Source organism: Coturnix japonica, chromosome 1 (assembly GCF_001577835.2).
Source record: "Coturnix japonica isolate 7356 chromosome 1, Coturnix japonica 2.1, whole genome shotgun sequence".
Lineage (NCBI taxonomy): Eukaryota > Metazoa > Chordata > Aves > Galliformes > Phasianidae > Coturnix > Coturnix japonica.
Window position 1 is genome coordinate 117,297,050 of NC_029516.1, and position 17,512 is coordinate 117,314,561.

Below are 17,512 nucleotides of genomic sequence, written 5' to 3' on the forward strand. Positions count from 1 at the left end.
GCAATGCACCATTGCATGCAGTCTCCAGCATATGATTTTCTAGGGCTTGGAAGGAGTGCTTGCTCCCAGCAGAAGATAACACAGGAAGGATAGCCAAGAGTCTTATGCACCAAGGGCAGAGATTACTTCCACTCGCCCAACCAGTCCCCTTCTCAGAGGACTTTAATTTTTCTTTTATTTTTATAATATTTTTTAACATTGCAATATTACACTTGGGACACTCTTCCAAAAGAGGATATCTTCTAAGATTCGATTTTTCCAATTATTTTCTATAATGGGTAGGAGGGCTCTTAAACAAAAGATTCCGGAAAGAAGCCAGCGTTACAAGAATGATGATGCTACAAAATACACTTGTTAAATCCAGTGTATATTCTATGCTTTATTCTTCAAAGTTTTGTATTTTTTCAAGTTTTGATAGGCTTGAAATTTTCTCTTGAAGTAGGTAACAGCAAAGAAAATCACAGGAGGAGGAACTGAAAACACTGCGCATTTTAATTCCTCCTAGAAGTGATGTAAATAAGAACACCTGTAAGCTGTATCCATGGATCACATTTCCCTAATTATTGTTTATACCTCCATACACACAAAGACAGCACCGAGAAAAGGGAAAGTAAACAATAACAGGACAATCTTTAGGAAGAAGAGGCAGAAAAAAGCAAGGCAGGGTGAAGGGACTGCTGCTAAGGTGTATTTGAAACAGCAAGTCTGGCAATGGGTTTCTTTCTATTCCCATTTGCCCAGCTTGGCAAGTAATAAAGTTAATGCAAAGAGAAACATGAGCAACGATTACAAGAACTCAGCAGCCAGAAGCTGTTTTGAGATTGACATTCTCACAGAACCATAATCCTCAAACATCAACACCTTTAAAGGTAAACAGCATAATAGACTTAACCATTTTGGCGGCTGCAAACAAGCACTGTGTAGCGAGCTCTGGCCCGTTTTGCTCTTCTTGAAACATTCCCACAAGATTTCCTTTTATAAAATGAATCTTTGCATCCTCTCCAATTAACTTGTGATGAAAATTAAGCTTCCAAAGAAAGGACACTTCTCAAGCGTTTGCACTACTCTTACCAAACCGAATTAATCTACGGAGCAACATCCAAAAAGGAAGCATGAAGTATGTTTGCTGAATAGCTCTTGCTATATGAACTCAAGCTTTATTTTTACGCAGCCTCCCACAGTAGTATCTAAGCAGCTAAAAAGCTGCTGTTATGGTACAAAGAATTACTTCTGGGACATAACTCTCAGTTTTCCATTCTACAGAAGGAAAGTATGTTTTGTCAGTCTTTTTCTCAGTAACCTCAGGCATCAACAGCCATACTGGCATGCTAAAGGACTCATTTGGAGGGAATGTGACAGTAAGCGGAGGGAATTAACTACAAGAAACATTCCTCCCATTTGCAGTTATCTGACTTCAGCCCTCAAGAAAGCAAGCAGCAAATATGGAGAAGGCAGCCAACAAATCCTCCCCAAGAAGGGCAACAGATGGGAATGGTTGCTAGGATGGATTTCAGCACTGCATTGTACATAAACACAAAAGGAAAAGGACTCAATTAGCAAATGCAGATCCAGTGAGAGTGGTGATAGGTGTAATAGGCAGGGATGGCAAAATAAAACTTACTGAAGGGAACAAGGCAAGAGAGAGAAGTGGAAGGAGAGTAAGCACCATTCCCATGTAATTCACCCACTGGGGTATCCCACCATTCTATCTTAAAGCAGAAAGTAGGCACCCTTCTCATACACACATATATGCGAGCCACTTCCTTCTGTAGTATGCTTTCAAATCACAAGACCAGACCAGCTTTTTCAACATGAACATGAGCCTAAATCTCAGGGGAAGAAAGAACCACATGTCACTGTCTGCAACGCCTTAAGTCATGATGGGACACCAGAGCTCCTGTATTAGTCATATTCTGAGGAAAAACAGTGTCATGGAGGCAACAGGGAACAAAAGAGTGAGCTGGCATCAGTTCTAAGCTCACTATTTCAAGGCACAGAAACTTGAAACGACATGACAAAAAACTCTGCTAACCAGTCTTTAAGCTCGGTTCTTACCTCAGCAGGTTTCTTTTGTTCATTTGCTGGTGTTTTTGACTTGCTCCTGTATTTAGCACAAGAAGAAAAGGAAGTGGAAGGACCTGTTTAAAAAAAAACAAAAAGACAACAAAAATAAGAACCATTGTAACTAATTTCAATTCATAATCACTCAGTACAACACAAGGTACTCCAGTCTCCTGACTTATCTAATTCTTGACAAGACATGGGCACAAAGCTCTTCTGCAGCCTGTAGGCTTGAATACAGCTCCTCCTCTTCCACTTGATCTTTGTAAAACCGCAGCACTCCAAATTTATGGGTACATTCTGCTCTGCTCAATACAAGTGTGAATAAACAGAACAAACATGCAGACCACTGTCCTTCATTGCCTTTCTGTCAGAAGTGGAAGGAGGAACAAAACTGAGGACCCCAAGTTTAGTCTCCTTTTCCTCACAAAACAGGATCTAGAGCATGGAAGACCACAGAGGATTAGAAGAAATCAAGGAAGAAACACTGTTTTAATTATAAGAGGTAAAACAGTATGCCCTCAGACCACAGAAGGAAACCACAAGGAGGTGACAGACCATAGGAAAACTACTTACTCTCATTGTCTGAACTGTCACTGGTGCTCAGATGCCTGTGGCGTTTCATCCTGACGCATCCTATGGAAGAAAAAATAGAAAAGAGTTGATGGTGACCATCAGAAGATGACACACCGCATGGACCTGTCAGCTCATGCCAGTTCCAGAGTAGAAAAGGATAAACTCCCCCGAAGGAGAACTTTTGGGCACTGTGTGTGGAAACGATCATCCCCAGACTTGTTATCTCTCCCCAGAATACACAATCACAGTTCACCTTTAAGGGAAGAAAAACCAAGCCCAAAGGGGTCCAGGCAAAATGAAAGGCACTCTTTAAATAACTACAGAAAATGGAGGCTGACGCCACTGAAATCTTCTGGTCACAACATAGGTCACCCATAAAGATGGTTCTGATGTTTGTGAAGTCATCAAAGGTATAAGCGAGACATTCTCACAGGGCTCCATGCCAGCTCCATTACTAACAAGATCTCAGGCTTTTTGGAGTTGGCTTTTAGACATACAACATGTATGGGGAGAATTCTGAACAATTACTTAACAAAGGAAGGATCAGATTAGGGACCAGCTAGTCATTCCAAACAAGTGCCAACACAACTGCGTGTACATTCCCATAACACTCCACGTTACATTTGTTAAACACAAATTAATAGCAGTTTACATGAATAACGGTAAATGAAAATCATCCTTATCTTTTTTAATGGCTTGAACGTGCAAACCATTAGACAAAAAAAAAATCAACAACAAAAGTGGTTTGTTTTTTTCTTTCAAAGCGCAAGACAAACATAAGCAAGTTACAGACTTCAAGATGGAATTGTGGGTAGATGAATCTGAAATACCTGTGGTACCAGAGCCGCCAGCCTGACAGCACCCAAAGCTTAAACAGCTCCATTTCTTAAACAAAACAAAATCACATGCTTTTTTATTTATTTTTTCAAGAAAAAAAGAATACGGAAAAAAAAAAGAGAGAGAGAGAAGGAGGGAAGAAGAGAAAAGAGAGAAAAAGCACAGCTAAACAGCCCATTTGATAAACCCTCCACATTAGTTACTGTACAATGGGTCCTGAGATTATCCAAAGACCAGGGGATAAACAGGATTTCCGGATAAGAGAAGCCTATCCAAAGGCTTTGAAGGGATTGCAATTGAACCATTTGCAGCCGAATTGCTTAATTTAGTGGAAATTTTCAGCAGCCTTTACACTTAAGTGTGAGTTTGATCAGCGTGTTTAGATTCAGTAATCAAAGTTTCCTTTGATCTACCTTTCATAGATAGACACTGCCCACACCACTGGAAGCTGAAAAGGGAAAGGAGGCATGTATTTTTCAGCTCAGCATACTTAGAAAAGCCAGAGTGTTTAGCCTGAAGGGGACAGTGATTAGCAGGACAGGTATCCCTTAATAGCTTACCTATAAGCTCCCACTAGATAACTTATTTCAAATAATCAGCCTTGCTCAGGTCTCAAGCAACGTGGGGCCACCTCGCTACGTGCAAAGAGCAGCATCTGCCAGGCAGAAAGGCCTCAGTCCAGAAGGTCTCTTTTTTGTACATGTTTGTGAAGCTAAGCATTAGGTAGTGAGGGAAGAAGATGACTGCTCTCATCTTGCCAGCTCCTTCAGTTCAGAGGTGTGGGCTTCAACCAAGAGCAGCTAAAATGGCGCTGCCTGGGTGAGGACTGCTCCCCCACAGAGCCAGGCTGTGCCACAGCCCAAGCCCAGAGCACACAGCCCCACTGGGAAGGAGCAGACCCTGCCTGTCCCTGTGCCTCCTTTGCTGGTGGCTGCAGCACCGTGCATCCCTGTGCCCACACCCTCGGGCACACTGCAGGGCCTTAGGAGATGCCAAGAGGCCACATGTAGGTGTGCGGAGCAGCACTGCTCATTGCCATTCCTTAGCACTTACTGTTCGCTCCGTTTTTATGTTGGGATGAATTTTTGAGCAGCTGTTAAAAGGTGCTGAAAGCTTATGGCAGGCGACTCTCGTCTTTTATAGCCTACATAAACATGCAGCAATAAAACCTCTTTGCTCCACGTTCAAGACAGCAGCTGAGGAGCACAGCACTCGGTTAGCGGGGTTAAATGCAAGGTCAGAGAACAGCATGGCAGGGATAGCAGGGCACTGGGCAGGGCAGAGAGGAGATGGATACACTGGGGGCAGAGCACAGAAACAGCAAATGTAAAAACAAACAAAAAAAAAACCAACCTCTGTACACCTCTGCTAACCACTCCACAGTGAGAAAATCACCACATTTACAGGAGCTGCATTTCAGCCATGGATTTATAGCAGCTCAGGAGGGAGATTTACACCTCCATCACAGCAGACAGCAGCAGTTACCCAGGGTAAGAGCCCCGTGCAGTAATAATGCCGGATTGCAGCCTGATTTCTGCAGCAGTATTAACTGCAACGACCATGAATAAGAACCCACTGAGCTACAACAAATCAAAGAGTGCTGTGCCCATAAGACAGGCCATTAGGGTGAGCAGCATGCAGTGCACTCCCCATAGGAGCCCACCTGGCATGGGATGCAGCATTGCTGTGCTAGTGCCACCTCTGTAGGGAATGGGAAAGCCCAGGTTGAAAGACGGCTTGGGCAAAACGGCCATCATCCATTACCTGCCCATCTGGGAGGGTAGAGATGCACACACGGTTCAATTTTGCCCCTTTTCTAATTTCACCCTCAAAAACTACGGTGATAAGGTCTAGAATAAGGGAGACACCGGGAAAAGATCAGATATGAACGTGAGAAATAAACTCATCAGAACACCAGTGTCCTTTTCTAGGCTCAGAATACCAGTTATAATGAACCACAAGGCAACCCAAAGCCAGAACTCATTTATTTCTTAACACACCAAGTGAAAACTTATTTTCTTTTCATAATGGATAATATTTTTTTCCACAGAATAGTTCAAAAAAGAAATTCAGAAAACTGCCTCAAGTAGATGCTACTTATAAAGGAAAAAGAGATGAGAAAAGATGAGCTGTCATTAGGAACATGATGGAAATGCCGCACAGAGAGCAGCTAAAAACAGCCTCCTTCCAATTCCTTTATCTTTACTCAGGCTTTTTGCAAATTTGCCTGTAGAACTTTTGGTCTGGGTTTGAGAATTTACTTTTGCACTTCAAACTTTCCAGTAGTTCCCATGTAGAAGCTAAGAAAAGCAATGAGTGTCACGCAGACAAGAGCTTCCACAGTGCAGAACAAAGGAGGGAAGTGGCTTCAAAAAGCTCAAATAAACCTTACATCTCATTTCCCAGTTACCAAGTTGTAATTCTCACTCTCATATAAGATAAGCAGGGGTGCTTTGGCTGCGGATGCAAAATGTACTCAAGCCTTCTGGTCTAACACAGATCACCTTAGAAACAAATGCTGAAATATGGGAATGTAACATTTTTTGGTATGTATATATTTTTTAATCAACAGAAGGACTAACAGATGACAGATCACTCGTATGACAACAAATACAAGCTTGAAAGATGCTCACCTTCAGAGATCTTTTAAACGAAACATAAAATAAAGGAGCGACATTAAGAAATCACCACGTCGCAAGCAAAGAGGCACTCGACTCTCCAGGCAGCTACTGCAGTGGAACATTCCTCTGCTATGGATTTTAATGCCAGATACCAGAACAGTCCCTGGACTTGAGCCACGCTCCACACCGGCTGTGCGCACGTCCCTGATCTCACCCAAGAGCTAAGGGGAAGAACCACACAAGTCCAGAAATAAAGAAATCCACAAAGCCTGAGAAATCCTCCTCCCTGGCCTCAACAGCAGAAGGAGGGTCAGGATGCTCTACATCCTTTGGGCATTCAACCACAAATAAAAACCCAGAAGCATGTTCTCCTCAACCACAGGCAGTGAAGTGACGCTGACAGCAACCACCTGATTTCCCAAACACTGCCTGGGTGAAGCTGGGATGTGTAGTACACTCAGCTCTTCCTCCTTTGCCTGGAAAACTGCCTGAAGGGAGGTTGTGATGAGGTGGGGGTCAGCCTCTTCTCCCATGTAACTGGTGATAGGATGAGAGGGAATGGCCTCAAGTTGCACCAGGTTGGATGTTAGGAAATAATTCTTCTCCAAAAGAGTGGTCAGGCACTGGAATGGGCTGCCAAGGAAGGTGGTGGAGTCACTGTCCCTGGAGGTGCTCAGTAAATGTTTAGATGTTGCACTGAGGGACTTGGTTTAGTGGATTCACCTACTGATGATAGGTGGACAGGTGGACCAGATGACCTTGGAGGTCTTTTCCAACCTTGTTGATACTATGATACTATGATTCTATTGTGCCACAGTAAAGGAGGCAGAAGACTGGATGAGGTACCCGAGCCTGAACTCACACAGTACATCATGCAAAAGACACCAGAGATAAGTGCACAAAACGAACCTTTAAATCCAATTAAGATTTCTGAACAAAACAGTCCTTTCTCCCTGGCTTCGGTTTGCTGAAGAGAGTGGTTAAACACGTACGTGAGAGACTGAATGCCTGGGAACACCTTTGCAGGTGGAAGAGGAAGCAAATAATTCAAGAAACTGCAACACAAATGCAAGAAACAGATGGATCGACTTTCAAGTGGGACAAACAACAGCCCGCTTGCAATGTCTTATTAAAAAGAAAAACTGCATCTATGTATATAGATGAAATGACAAGCTATGTGCAAATCCCAGATAAAAAAATCTGTATTTGCATTTTTCTACAGAAAGGAAAAAAAGAAAAGGAACGAAAAAAAAAAAAAAGGCAGAGGCAGTAGGTAGAAATTTCCAAGTCTCCAAGATGTGGCTTATGTAACTGTTAAATTTAGATTAGGAAGCAGATTAACTTGAAAGGTCTTCAGGAAATGTACTACAGTAAAACCATTTAAATAGGTCAAATTTCATAGTCAACTGTCAGGGAAATTACAAAATATGAACAGAGTTAATACAACCTTTCAAATAACCAGAGGTAGAGGGATCACTTGTGTTTGAGTTTTTTATTATTATTGTTTAATATCCTATCCAGCCTCACAAAGAGGCTATATAAATGGGGAAAAACACCCACTCGGAGCCTGTGCTAGCAATATTTGCTGCAATGAAAAGGTTTGAAAGGTTAAACAATTCATAGAAAAGAAAGCTCAGGAAAGAAGTAACATTGTTTCTCTGTTTCACTGCAACCTGAAAATTAAATAAATGACTAATATGCTCCTACCAGATGCATGAACCCCACAGCAGAGCCACCACATACAGCCCATCCTCCCTTCGCCTTCAAAGGAAATGTATTTTTACTTAGTCTTTAAAGACTGTGGTGAGCCTACCACACACTAAAACTCTTCTTGCTGCTATGTTGCATTAGCGTGAAGCACTTACTGCCCATCATTTTGTTTGGTGGTTACAGGAGGAGGGTTGGCAATGCCACCCAATGCTTACACCAGGTTGTGTGGGTGAAGCACAACCCAACCAGGCACGACTGCCTCCCCTACCTGGAAAACCAATACACAGCTCTTGACTGCTGCATGGAAAGGCAGAGGGATATGCTTCCATCATGCAGCTTCACCCACATCAGCCTTATGTTTCTGTCTTTAAGGAAAGCTGCATGCTTTGCCTAAGCACAACCCAGCCATGAAGGCCAAGCAGGTATTGATGTATTTCTGCCCATTAAATACTTACACCCGTAGCACCAATCCCGATGGCAATATGAATCCGTACAGAATCAATTTCAGAGAATATCACTGGATGGACATAAATTAAGCCAATAGACAAACATGCAGGTGGGACCCCAGGGGAACCCCAGGCAGGATCCTTACCCTCCCTGCAGTGCTGCTCTCAGCTGCATTCAAAACTGAAGAATTAGGGCACAGCCCCACTGGCTACAATGGAGAGCAGAGGAGCCTACCAGGCCTGCTCCTCACCTACATCCAGCAGCCAAGTGGCAGCTCCAGCACACCCAGGGCAGGAGATGTATGCAAAGGAGAGGGTGGGGGTAGGGCAGTAGCCCAGGGCTGCATTAATTGACTCCCAAAGGATGGCCAGCAGCAGGGAGTGAGTCCAAACACAGACCCCAGCTGCACATGTGCACAGAACCACAGCAGCGGGTTTTGCAGAGAAGCAGCCATCCAATGCTAGGAACACGTTCACGTTGAAGAGGGCCCTGCAACAGAGGTGCAGCTGCTGATGAGGTTTGTTATCTGCTTTACAGAGCTCCTCAAAATAAACCAGCACTTGACATCAGTGCTAAGGCACCTAACTACCAAGGGGCAAGAGAAAAGACAAAACAGACTAAAAATATCACAAATCCACGTAAACTCACTCAATAAAGGCACTGTCAAGGATGGCATCAGCTTTGGAGAAGGCCGTTGTGGGTGTGCTGCAATGTCTGAAGGAGCAGCCCTTGCACTGGGGCTGGCACCTGGAGCCAGGCAGGCACTGAGGGATCCGCAGAAGGTCTGCAGTCACGCTGAGCGAGCGCGCCTCGCCAACACCACCAAGCAGAAGAAACTAGGAGTATTTCTTGTGGCTTTCTATTTTAAGCACTGCTATGATTCATGTTACCTCCGCTCCTGGTGTTGTGCAGTCTTCACGGTCCCTACCCTTACAACAGACTCATGCTCAGCTGAAGTCCCCGATGCCTCAGCACTGCAATGCAGAGCCACCCCACAGCAGGTGGGAGCCTCCACAAAGGGGGACAGTAAGGACATGGGATCACAGGTAGGAAACACAGGTAGTGAACTAGGTACTGCCTAGATTCCTAACCAGGGAGGCCTGATGGTGGCTGCAGCTCCTCACAGGGAGCAGAGGGGCAGCGCTGAGCTCTGCTCTGTGTGACAGCGTCAGGGCCCGAGGGAACGGCATGGAGCTGTGCCAGGGGAGGGGCAGCTGGGGGTCAGGGAAAGGGGCTGCACCACAGGGCGGTGGGCATGGAACGGGATGCACAGGGCTGTGGGCACGGCCCCCAGTGCTGGAGTTCAAGGAGCATTTGGACAACACTCTCAGACATCAGGTGTGAATTCTGAGCAGTGCCATGTGGAGCCCAGAGTTGGAGTCAGACATGATTGTGGGTCCCTTCCAGCTCAGGATATTCATTGATTGTATGACATTATCAAAGAGGGAATAGTGTAGAAATATATGTACTGTTTGGGATATTTTCCCCTATGAACAGCACAGTCAATAGCTCCCATATTCTGCAAGACATTTAAAATAATCACCCTTCTTTTCATGCTCGCTAATAAAAAATTAAAGTAGATTTTACAGTTCTTTTCTCTAAATTTCAAGTGATAAAAGCACTGACAGCAGTAACCTGCATTAAATATTTTATTTGTTCTGATTCATTCCTTTCTTGCTTTAAAATAAACTAACTGTTTTGCTGCAAAGTTTGCATCATTAGCAAAACCTAATACCATGCGAAGAGGCAGAAAAACATCAAGTTGTGTCTTTATATTCTATTCAAAGAATGAGAGAAAGAGAAAGCAAGAACACAAATATTTTCCTATTAGGAGACATTAATTTGTCCATTTCTTTCCTCATCTGACAAGAAGTGGTTTTCATTAACAAGTTTAAAATGAACAATCTGGATGATTAAGTTTTCCTAGTAAAAAAAAAAACAGCAAAGGAATGGCTGGATACAAACAATTAAAGGGAACGTGCTATCACAGCCAGAACTCAAAGCATTTGGAACACTCCAAATCTTGAGTTAAATACTGAAATCCTAATATATTTTCTATTATTTACTGTCACGACATTTCTATGCAGCTATTAATTCCCTGTGTCAAAACATGAAAACATAAACACAAATTTACTAAAAGGAGTGAAAACGTTGTTTTGGTTTTAAGAATGTTTTAAAGGCTACACAAAACTTGTCTTAATAACTGCTAAACTCAGATTACTTGCAATGCCCAGACAGCTAATTTAATGTTATGTGCTACAATCCGCATGACAGAAAAAAAAACCTAAGATGTTTTAGCCAGCTTTAAGCAGATTTATAAATACATGAATAGCATTCTAGGCTTCTATAATTCACCCAACTCAGGTGGACAATGACAACCTGAAAAAGTTACTGTGACCAGCAGGGGCCCAATGGGGCTGACACTGCTGTGAAAGGGATGAATGCAACTGCTCGAGGTTTCTACAGTGCCACAACTTGTTGGGGAAAGAAGGAAGGATTTGGGTCAAACCAATCACATACGGTTCAGTTTATCATCCAATGGCCAAGCTGAGCCAGAAACACATTTTAATGACAGCAGCACTTCTCTTAAATACCTCCACAGATGGGGACTCCACCAATTCCCCAGTCAGCTGGGTGCCAATGCTTAATCACCCCTCCTGTGAAGAAATTCTTCTTGATATCCAATCTAAACCTCCCCTGGTACAAATTGAGACTGTTTCTTCATGTTCTGTCACCTGAGAAAAGAGACCAATGCCACCTCAGTGCAGCTGTAGATAGCAGAGGTCTCCCCTCAGCCTCCTTTTCTCCAGACTCTCAATCTCGGTTTCCTCAGTTGTTCCTGTCTACTCCAATTCCCTCAGCTGTTCCAAATAGGTCTTGTTTTCTAGTCCCTTCTCCAGCTTCTCTGAATGCATTCCAGCTACACAGCTTCCTTCTCCTGAAGGCCTAGAATTGCCAGTTTCTACAAGAGAACACTGCATAGCATTTTGTCAAAACATTTACTTCGTTTGCTTTAATAAAATTCAAGTAAACAATCCACAGCCTTTCCCTCATCTATTAAGTGGGTCATCTTGTCATAGAAGGAAATCAGGTTAGTCAGGCAGGACCTGCCCCTCAAAATCCCATAGTGACTACTTCTGATCACTCGACTGTCTCTAAGGGCCATGCACTGTGTTCAAGATGATCTGCTCCATGACCTTCCCTGGTACTGAGGTCAGACTGACAGGCCTGTAATTCCCTGGATCCTCCTTCCTACTCAATCCTGCTCAATCACCAAGTCAATATGTACGCAGTCAAGCCACAGCACTTAAAGGATGCCAGTAAAAGGCCTTAGGTAGATGAAAATAAGCACATTAATTGTACAACTCTATAAAATGAGGTCCTTGTACATTCCCAAATCAGCTGTAGCATCAAATGTTTTATGAGAACGCCCCACAGAGCTGCAGTGATACATCCTTCCTGCAAGGTCTCATAACAGCAAAGAACATCAATACAAGTCTGTCTGGTTTCAACTACTGTGCTCATTGAGCTATACTGAAAAACATTTATTGATAAGCAACACTAACAGGTCACTCATTTTTTGCAGAGAACACTGAGTATTTTCTCCCTCTCTGGTACCGCTGAAGAAAATGTATCTGCAGAACTTGAAGCTCCAGATTCAGCTGTACAGGGAGTGTGCCATAGCTTGAGGATAAGAAACGAAACAGAGTGAGACTAACTAGCTGAGAAAAGAGGATGCAGAACAGGAGAAATCTGCCACAAGCAGTAAAGGAAAGCAGACTGCTCGCTGATTCTCATGGCCCAGAAGATCAGTGACACACAAAGTTACGGGGCAAAACTGAAGTCATTAAAAGGAAAAAAACCAAACAATCCAAAACACCTTCACACAAAATTGCTTAGGGAATGTCAGTCCTATGGAATGTTGTAGGGGTTGAAAAGTAAACAGATTGAAGAGGCTTTGGCAAACAGAGGATGAGAGCAATTAGACACAATGTGTGACACGAATCTGCCGTTCACACCATCCCAAAGTCAAAAATTGACAAGAAACAGAGTATACACAAGTGCTACAATGGTTTCTTTTCCTAGGTGTCCATTGCTGACCATTATCATATAAAGCAATTGGTCTAATTAACTAATTGAGTTTGTATGAAACCAGAATTGCACTGAAAAGTTCACATCCATGCAATTTTCTTTTCAAAACGCATCAGTTCCCAACCAGATCTCCATAAACTACAGATCAGATATGTGATCTACACCATGGTAAATACTGAAATAAACATATTTATCACAAAAAAATGGAAGAGCGTGAGGAAGAAATAGACCTGAGGGTGTTGGCTGGTGCTCAGCTGAACATGAGCCAGCAGTGTGCCCAGGTGGCCAAGAAGGCCAATGAAATCCTTGTTTGTATCAGAAACAGTGCTGTCAGCAGGAACAGGGAGGTGATCATCCCCCTGTACTCAGCTTTGGTGAGGCTGCACTTAGAGAGCAGCATACAGTTTTGGGCCCTCCACTACCAGAAAGACATCAAGGCCCTGGAGCATGTCTGAAGAAAGGCACTGAAGCTGTGAGGGATCTGGAGCACAAGTCTTACGAGAAGTGGCGAGGGAACTGAGATCGTTCAGTCTGGAATAGAGGAGGCACAGGGGAGACCTTATAGCTCTCTATACCTACCCTGAAAGGAGGCTGTGGTGAACTGGGGGTCAGCCTCTTCTCCTACATAACTAGTAACAGGACGAGAGGGATTGGCCTCAAGTAGTGTCGGGAGATTCAGGAGAGATACTAGGAGAAAGTTCTACTCCCAAAGAGTGGCCAGGTGCTGGAATGTGCTGCCCAGAGAGGTGGTTCAGTCATTGTCCCTGGAGGCGTTAAAGAATCACTCAGATGTTGTACTAAGGGATGTGGGTTAATGGAGAAATACTGGTGGCAGATGGATGGTTGAACTACATGATCTTGGAGGTTTTTTCCAACCTTGGTGATTCTGTGAATGGAAGGAGAAGCAAACAGCATCCTGAAACAACTCAAAACATATGTGTGCATATGCACATACATACATATATATATATATATATATGTATGTGTAAACGTACCAACTACATAAACTATTCCAAAAGCACGCAAAGAAAAGCTGTTTCTGCCTTATGTTACTGCCATTGGAGGTGCAGGTGTTCCCTTTTGTAATCACTATTATGAACTGTAAAATTCACGAGTAAAACCTCCAAGACTCCTGCATAGCTATTAAAGAACTGTTCTAAGAAAACAGTTGCTTTGGAATCTGTTACTCTGGCATTTCTTGTCATTTTTAGTATCCGCCACAACGTAGCAGGGAGGAACCTATTTATATCTATTCCTAACTCCTACAGCCATGTCAGTATCTCATAGGAATATCTACCAAACACACATTGTTGCAAAAGAAGGCTTCACTCCCTTTTCCAGGTGTCTCAGTGGAGTTTGAACAAAGATGAGAGAAAATCAAAGAGAACTTTCTGTAAGGAGTTAAAAATGGCTCAGTCGACTTTAAGCTGAAGGACACCAACACGAAAACAAATCAAAAACAGCCTGTGAAAATTTCTCAAGACCTTTTCAAGCTTCCAAGTTCAGAAGATAGGACAGGATGACAGATCGTACTTTTGCAGAGCAGGAATTACTTGAATTATAGCATTCCAGGGCAGATTAAGAAGGCATTCTTGTAAGTGACAAGTAAGTTAGCGGATAAACAATGCAGAAAAACACATAAAAGTTTATCAAATTCTCCTCTTTTTTTTTTCCCTGCCAAACATTTTACTCTGCTGAGATGTGATCCCTTTTCTAACAGTCCTACATCTGAAGTTTAAGAAGCCACTGCACTTCCATTGCCTTCAGTTACTCCAAATCTGGATGACTAGCAGTGTTTTCCTGTGAATTCTTACAGGTTTATCGTCTCAGATCTTTCCAAGGCACACAACTGAGGCTGTTCTGTTTCTCTCCTCACACAGAGAGGAGAAACAAAGCCCACAGCCAGAATTCATGTTGTATATTTGAATTCTGTAGTTAACCTCCTAAAAAACTACTTAACATAGTTAGAAAAAAGCAGTTCAGTTTAAACGTTTGCAAAGCCCAAGGATAACAGAGATCCATCCTATCTGAGCCATTAATTTCACCAGTTAAACACATTCAACATTGTGTTTTCCAGCTGCAAGGGCAAAACACGTTAAATTTTTGCCCTGCTCACAGTACAGAATCACAGAATGACCCGGGTTGGAAGGGACCTCAAGGATCATGTAGTTCCAACCCCCCTGCCTGGCAGGGCCACCAAACATACACATTCACTAGATCAGGTTGCCCAGGGCCCCGTCCAACCTGGTCTTGAACACCTCCAAGGACGGGGCATCCACAACCTCCCTGGGCAGCCTGTTCCAGGACCTAACTACTCCTAACCACAGGTAGGAGGAAAAGACTGTTATCTTTGTGAAAGAGCTGGTAGGTCCTAACTCCTTGTAAACAAAGGGAATGGAATGGGAACAGTCAAGGCCAAAAATCCACTTACAGCAAGTCAGTGGGTTATGCACAACAGCAGCTGCACTCAGACCTTCAGAGCCCACCTGGAGCCTGCAGATATGATCTCTAAATTCTGACACTGAAAACTAGAAAAAGTATATATAATTTTTTTATTTTTGTTCTTCCATTTTTTAAAAATGCCAAAGCAGAAGCAAGCTTTGAACTGAAAGTCTTGAAACTGAGATCACTGCATCCACTCTTCACCCCTCCCTATAATGTTTGGTAGCCAGCCAAGTGGCTCAGCTTAGCTCCGCTTTCCACATCAGTCCGAAAGTAGAATAAGTATTAAAACTTGCATCAGGAGAGGGGCTTATAATCACATTAGAGACATGCAACAGAGACCAGCTACTTCGGTTCAGTGGACAGCCTGAACACAAGGCTTCATAATGAGGTACAGGTGTTGGCACTAATTAGGAATACCCAGCCCGCTGCTAACATCAGCCCTCAAAGCGGTGACTGCACTTTAATCCTTTCAACCACATAAAAGGAAAGCAGAGAGCGGCAGGGAAAAATAATAGTAATAATAATCTCTGTAAATGCCCCTGCAGAAGATAGAACATTTTTCTTTAAGTGTGAGGGGAGAAAAAATAGAAGCGTCACAAAACTCACAAAATAAGTTTACTATGGAGTATCCAAATATGTAAAAAAGTACCTAAACCTCTGCACAGCTGGACTTTTCGATTTTAAGAAGAGTATCACAGCATACGGCGTGCATTCATCACAGCTATCCAACTTGATATGCAGAAAAAAAGAAGCTGAATCAGCACACATAAATAATATAACGATAAGAAACTATTCACTCTATGCCCACTAACTTCCAGTTCTTACAGGGTACATCACTACAGATTTCAACTGAAATTATTACAAGGACTTCTGCACGCTGGAATCTCATCGTTAACAGCTTCTTCTGCGAGCTCCTCTCCTTTGAAAGACTTTATATTCCTTTAAAATCCATAAGGTTTTCATTTAAAAGGTGGTATCCGAATGCCGAAGGTATGCAGGTTCAATTTGCTCATTGTAAACACCAACAGGCACATTTTTTTCTTTAAACAAATATGAATTCCTCCTTCACTTACATGCCAGGTCATGAGGTAGATGTTTTCGCTTCATCTGATGACATCACAAGCTCCTAAAAAAATGAAAGGAGTGCTATTTAGGGAGGAGTGACACCAGGCATTTCACGTTTGAGCTACTATTCCACTTTTGGCAAGTAAGTGAAGGGTATGTCATATTTTTATTGCCGTTTCCCAAAGAAAATTACACTTGTAAAACTTTGATTCCCTAATTCTCACACCGTTGATGGAAAAACAAAACGCACCAACTGTAGGAGCAACACATACTGCAGTATAAAAACACAAGCTACTCCAACAATAAATGTATTTGTAACAATAATCTTAAAGTCAACTTTGCCAATCGTATGAATCAGAACCATCTTTACTGACAGCAATAAAACGAAAGTTAACCTAGAATATCCTGTTTCGGGAACATGAAACAAAACGTTTAGGTAACTGCCAGCTTATTCAGCAGCTCTAGAGGGCTGATCTCCGACACACAGATGCTTGTTTTACTCCAGAGGGTCTTGGATGAAGGGAGCACGCTTATAAATTCACACAAAGGCAAATTAAAAAATAGCTCTAGAGAGAAAGGGTTGTGTAGCACTGGCCTGAATTCCTCCCCACATTCCTCAGGCTCCTCTGTGATGATCATGGACAGCTCAGCTTCCCTGGCAGGGGCTCTGCTTACTTGCTCTTTTTAATTGACTAACTCGCTTTGAGCAATACAAAGCATGGGAAGAGGAGGCATTTTTCTACCCGCAATCCCCTCTTGAGGGGTTATGCACATGTACATTTGAGTCCTATTGTAAGGGACATGACAAAAGCATTACAGTTGTTACACCCAGTAGATTTGTGACAACGCTCCTGGGGGTGTCAGCCACTAAGAGCTGGGAAACGCAACATTAGAGAGCAGAAACGAAGTAAAAGGCGAAGATCCGATATCTAGGCACACATACTGCCAGAAGAAAAAGGACAAGGGTGGGGGGAATGGCACTCTCTCAGTGAAATAAGCCAGCTCTCAGCCCATGTGTCAGCACCACGTTACTGCTTCGCCACCCTCTCACAGCAGAGGGCCGAGTCCCTGAGCCCAGCAGCCAGAGGAGCAGCGGGCGGCCCCTTACTGAGAGCAGGAGTTGCTCAACTGCATCTGTGCCATCAAAGGAGAGCAGCTCCTTATAAGCTGGGGAGGGGGGGCGGAAAGAAAATGTAAAAAGGAAGGCCCACACAATATATTACAGCTCCTCTACTGTGACCTGACTGTATTTTAAAGTTTTAACTACCATTTTCTTTGATTTAAGGTTTTGGGGCCTTGTGTTTGCGTGTTGCTGGGTTTCTTTTAAACCATTTCAGTGTCCTTTCCCCATCTCTCTGCCAGTCCCTGGCTATGTACCCATGACCGGCAGATGAAGCAGCAGCCGAGGTAGAGTGCCTGGATGGTCCTGGAACGGGCTGCCCAGGCTGTTTCATGGTACGAGACAGCCTTATTTACTCAGCATATTCTCCTGTTCTAGGAGAGTGGTTAGGCCCTGGAACAGGCTGCCCAGGGAGGTTGTGGATGCCCCGTCCTTGGAGGTGTTCAAGACCAGGTTGGACGGGGCCCTGGGCAACCTGATCTAGTAAATGTGTATGTTTGGTGGCCCTGCCAGGCAGGGGGGTTGGAACTACATGATC

At 43.4% G+C, this 17,512-nt stretch overlaps 1 protein-coding gene across 5 annotated transcripts in view; it reads right to left on the reverse strand.

Annotated features, from left to right (window-relative positions):
• Window positions 1-17,512, reverse strand: part of JADE3 (jade family PHD finger 3) — a 54,813-nt gene that overhangs the window by 25,168 nt on the left and 12,133 nt on the right. For 2 of the 5 annotated variants that reach the window (XM_015851206.2, XM_015851211.2), the window contains exons 2-4: window positions 15,863-15,915; window positions 2,638-2,697; window positions 2,056-2,138 (exon numbers count right to left, since the gene is read on the reverse strand). In XM_015851206.2, coding sequence (XP_015706692.1) covers window positions 2,056-2,138; window positions 2,638-2,686 — 132 coding nt within the window. In that variant the 5' untranslated portion in view covers window positions 2,687-2,697; window positions 15,863-15,915. Of the gene's footprint in view, window positions 1-2,055; window positions 2,139-2,637; window positions 2,698-2,890; window positions 3,250-15,862; window positions 15,916-17,512 lie in introns of those variants that run through there. The other 3 variants (XM_015851218.2, XM_015851226.1, XM_032441521.1) reach the window with 2 other exon arrangements.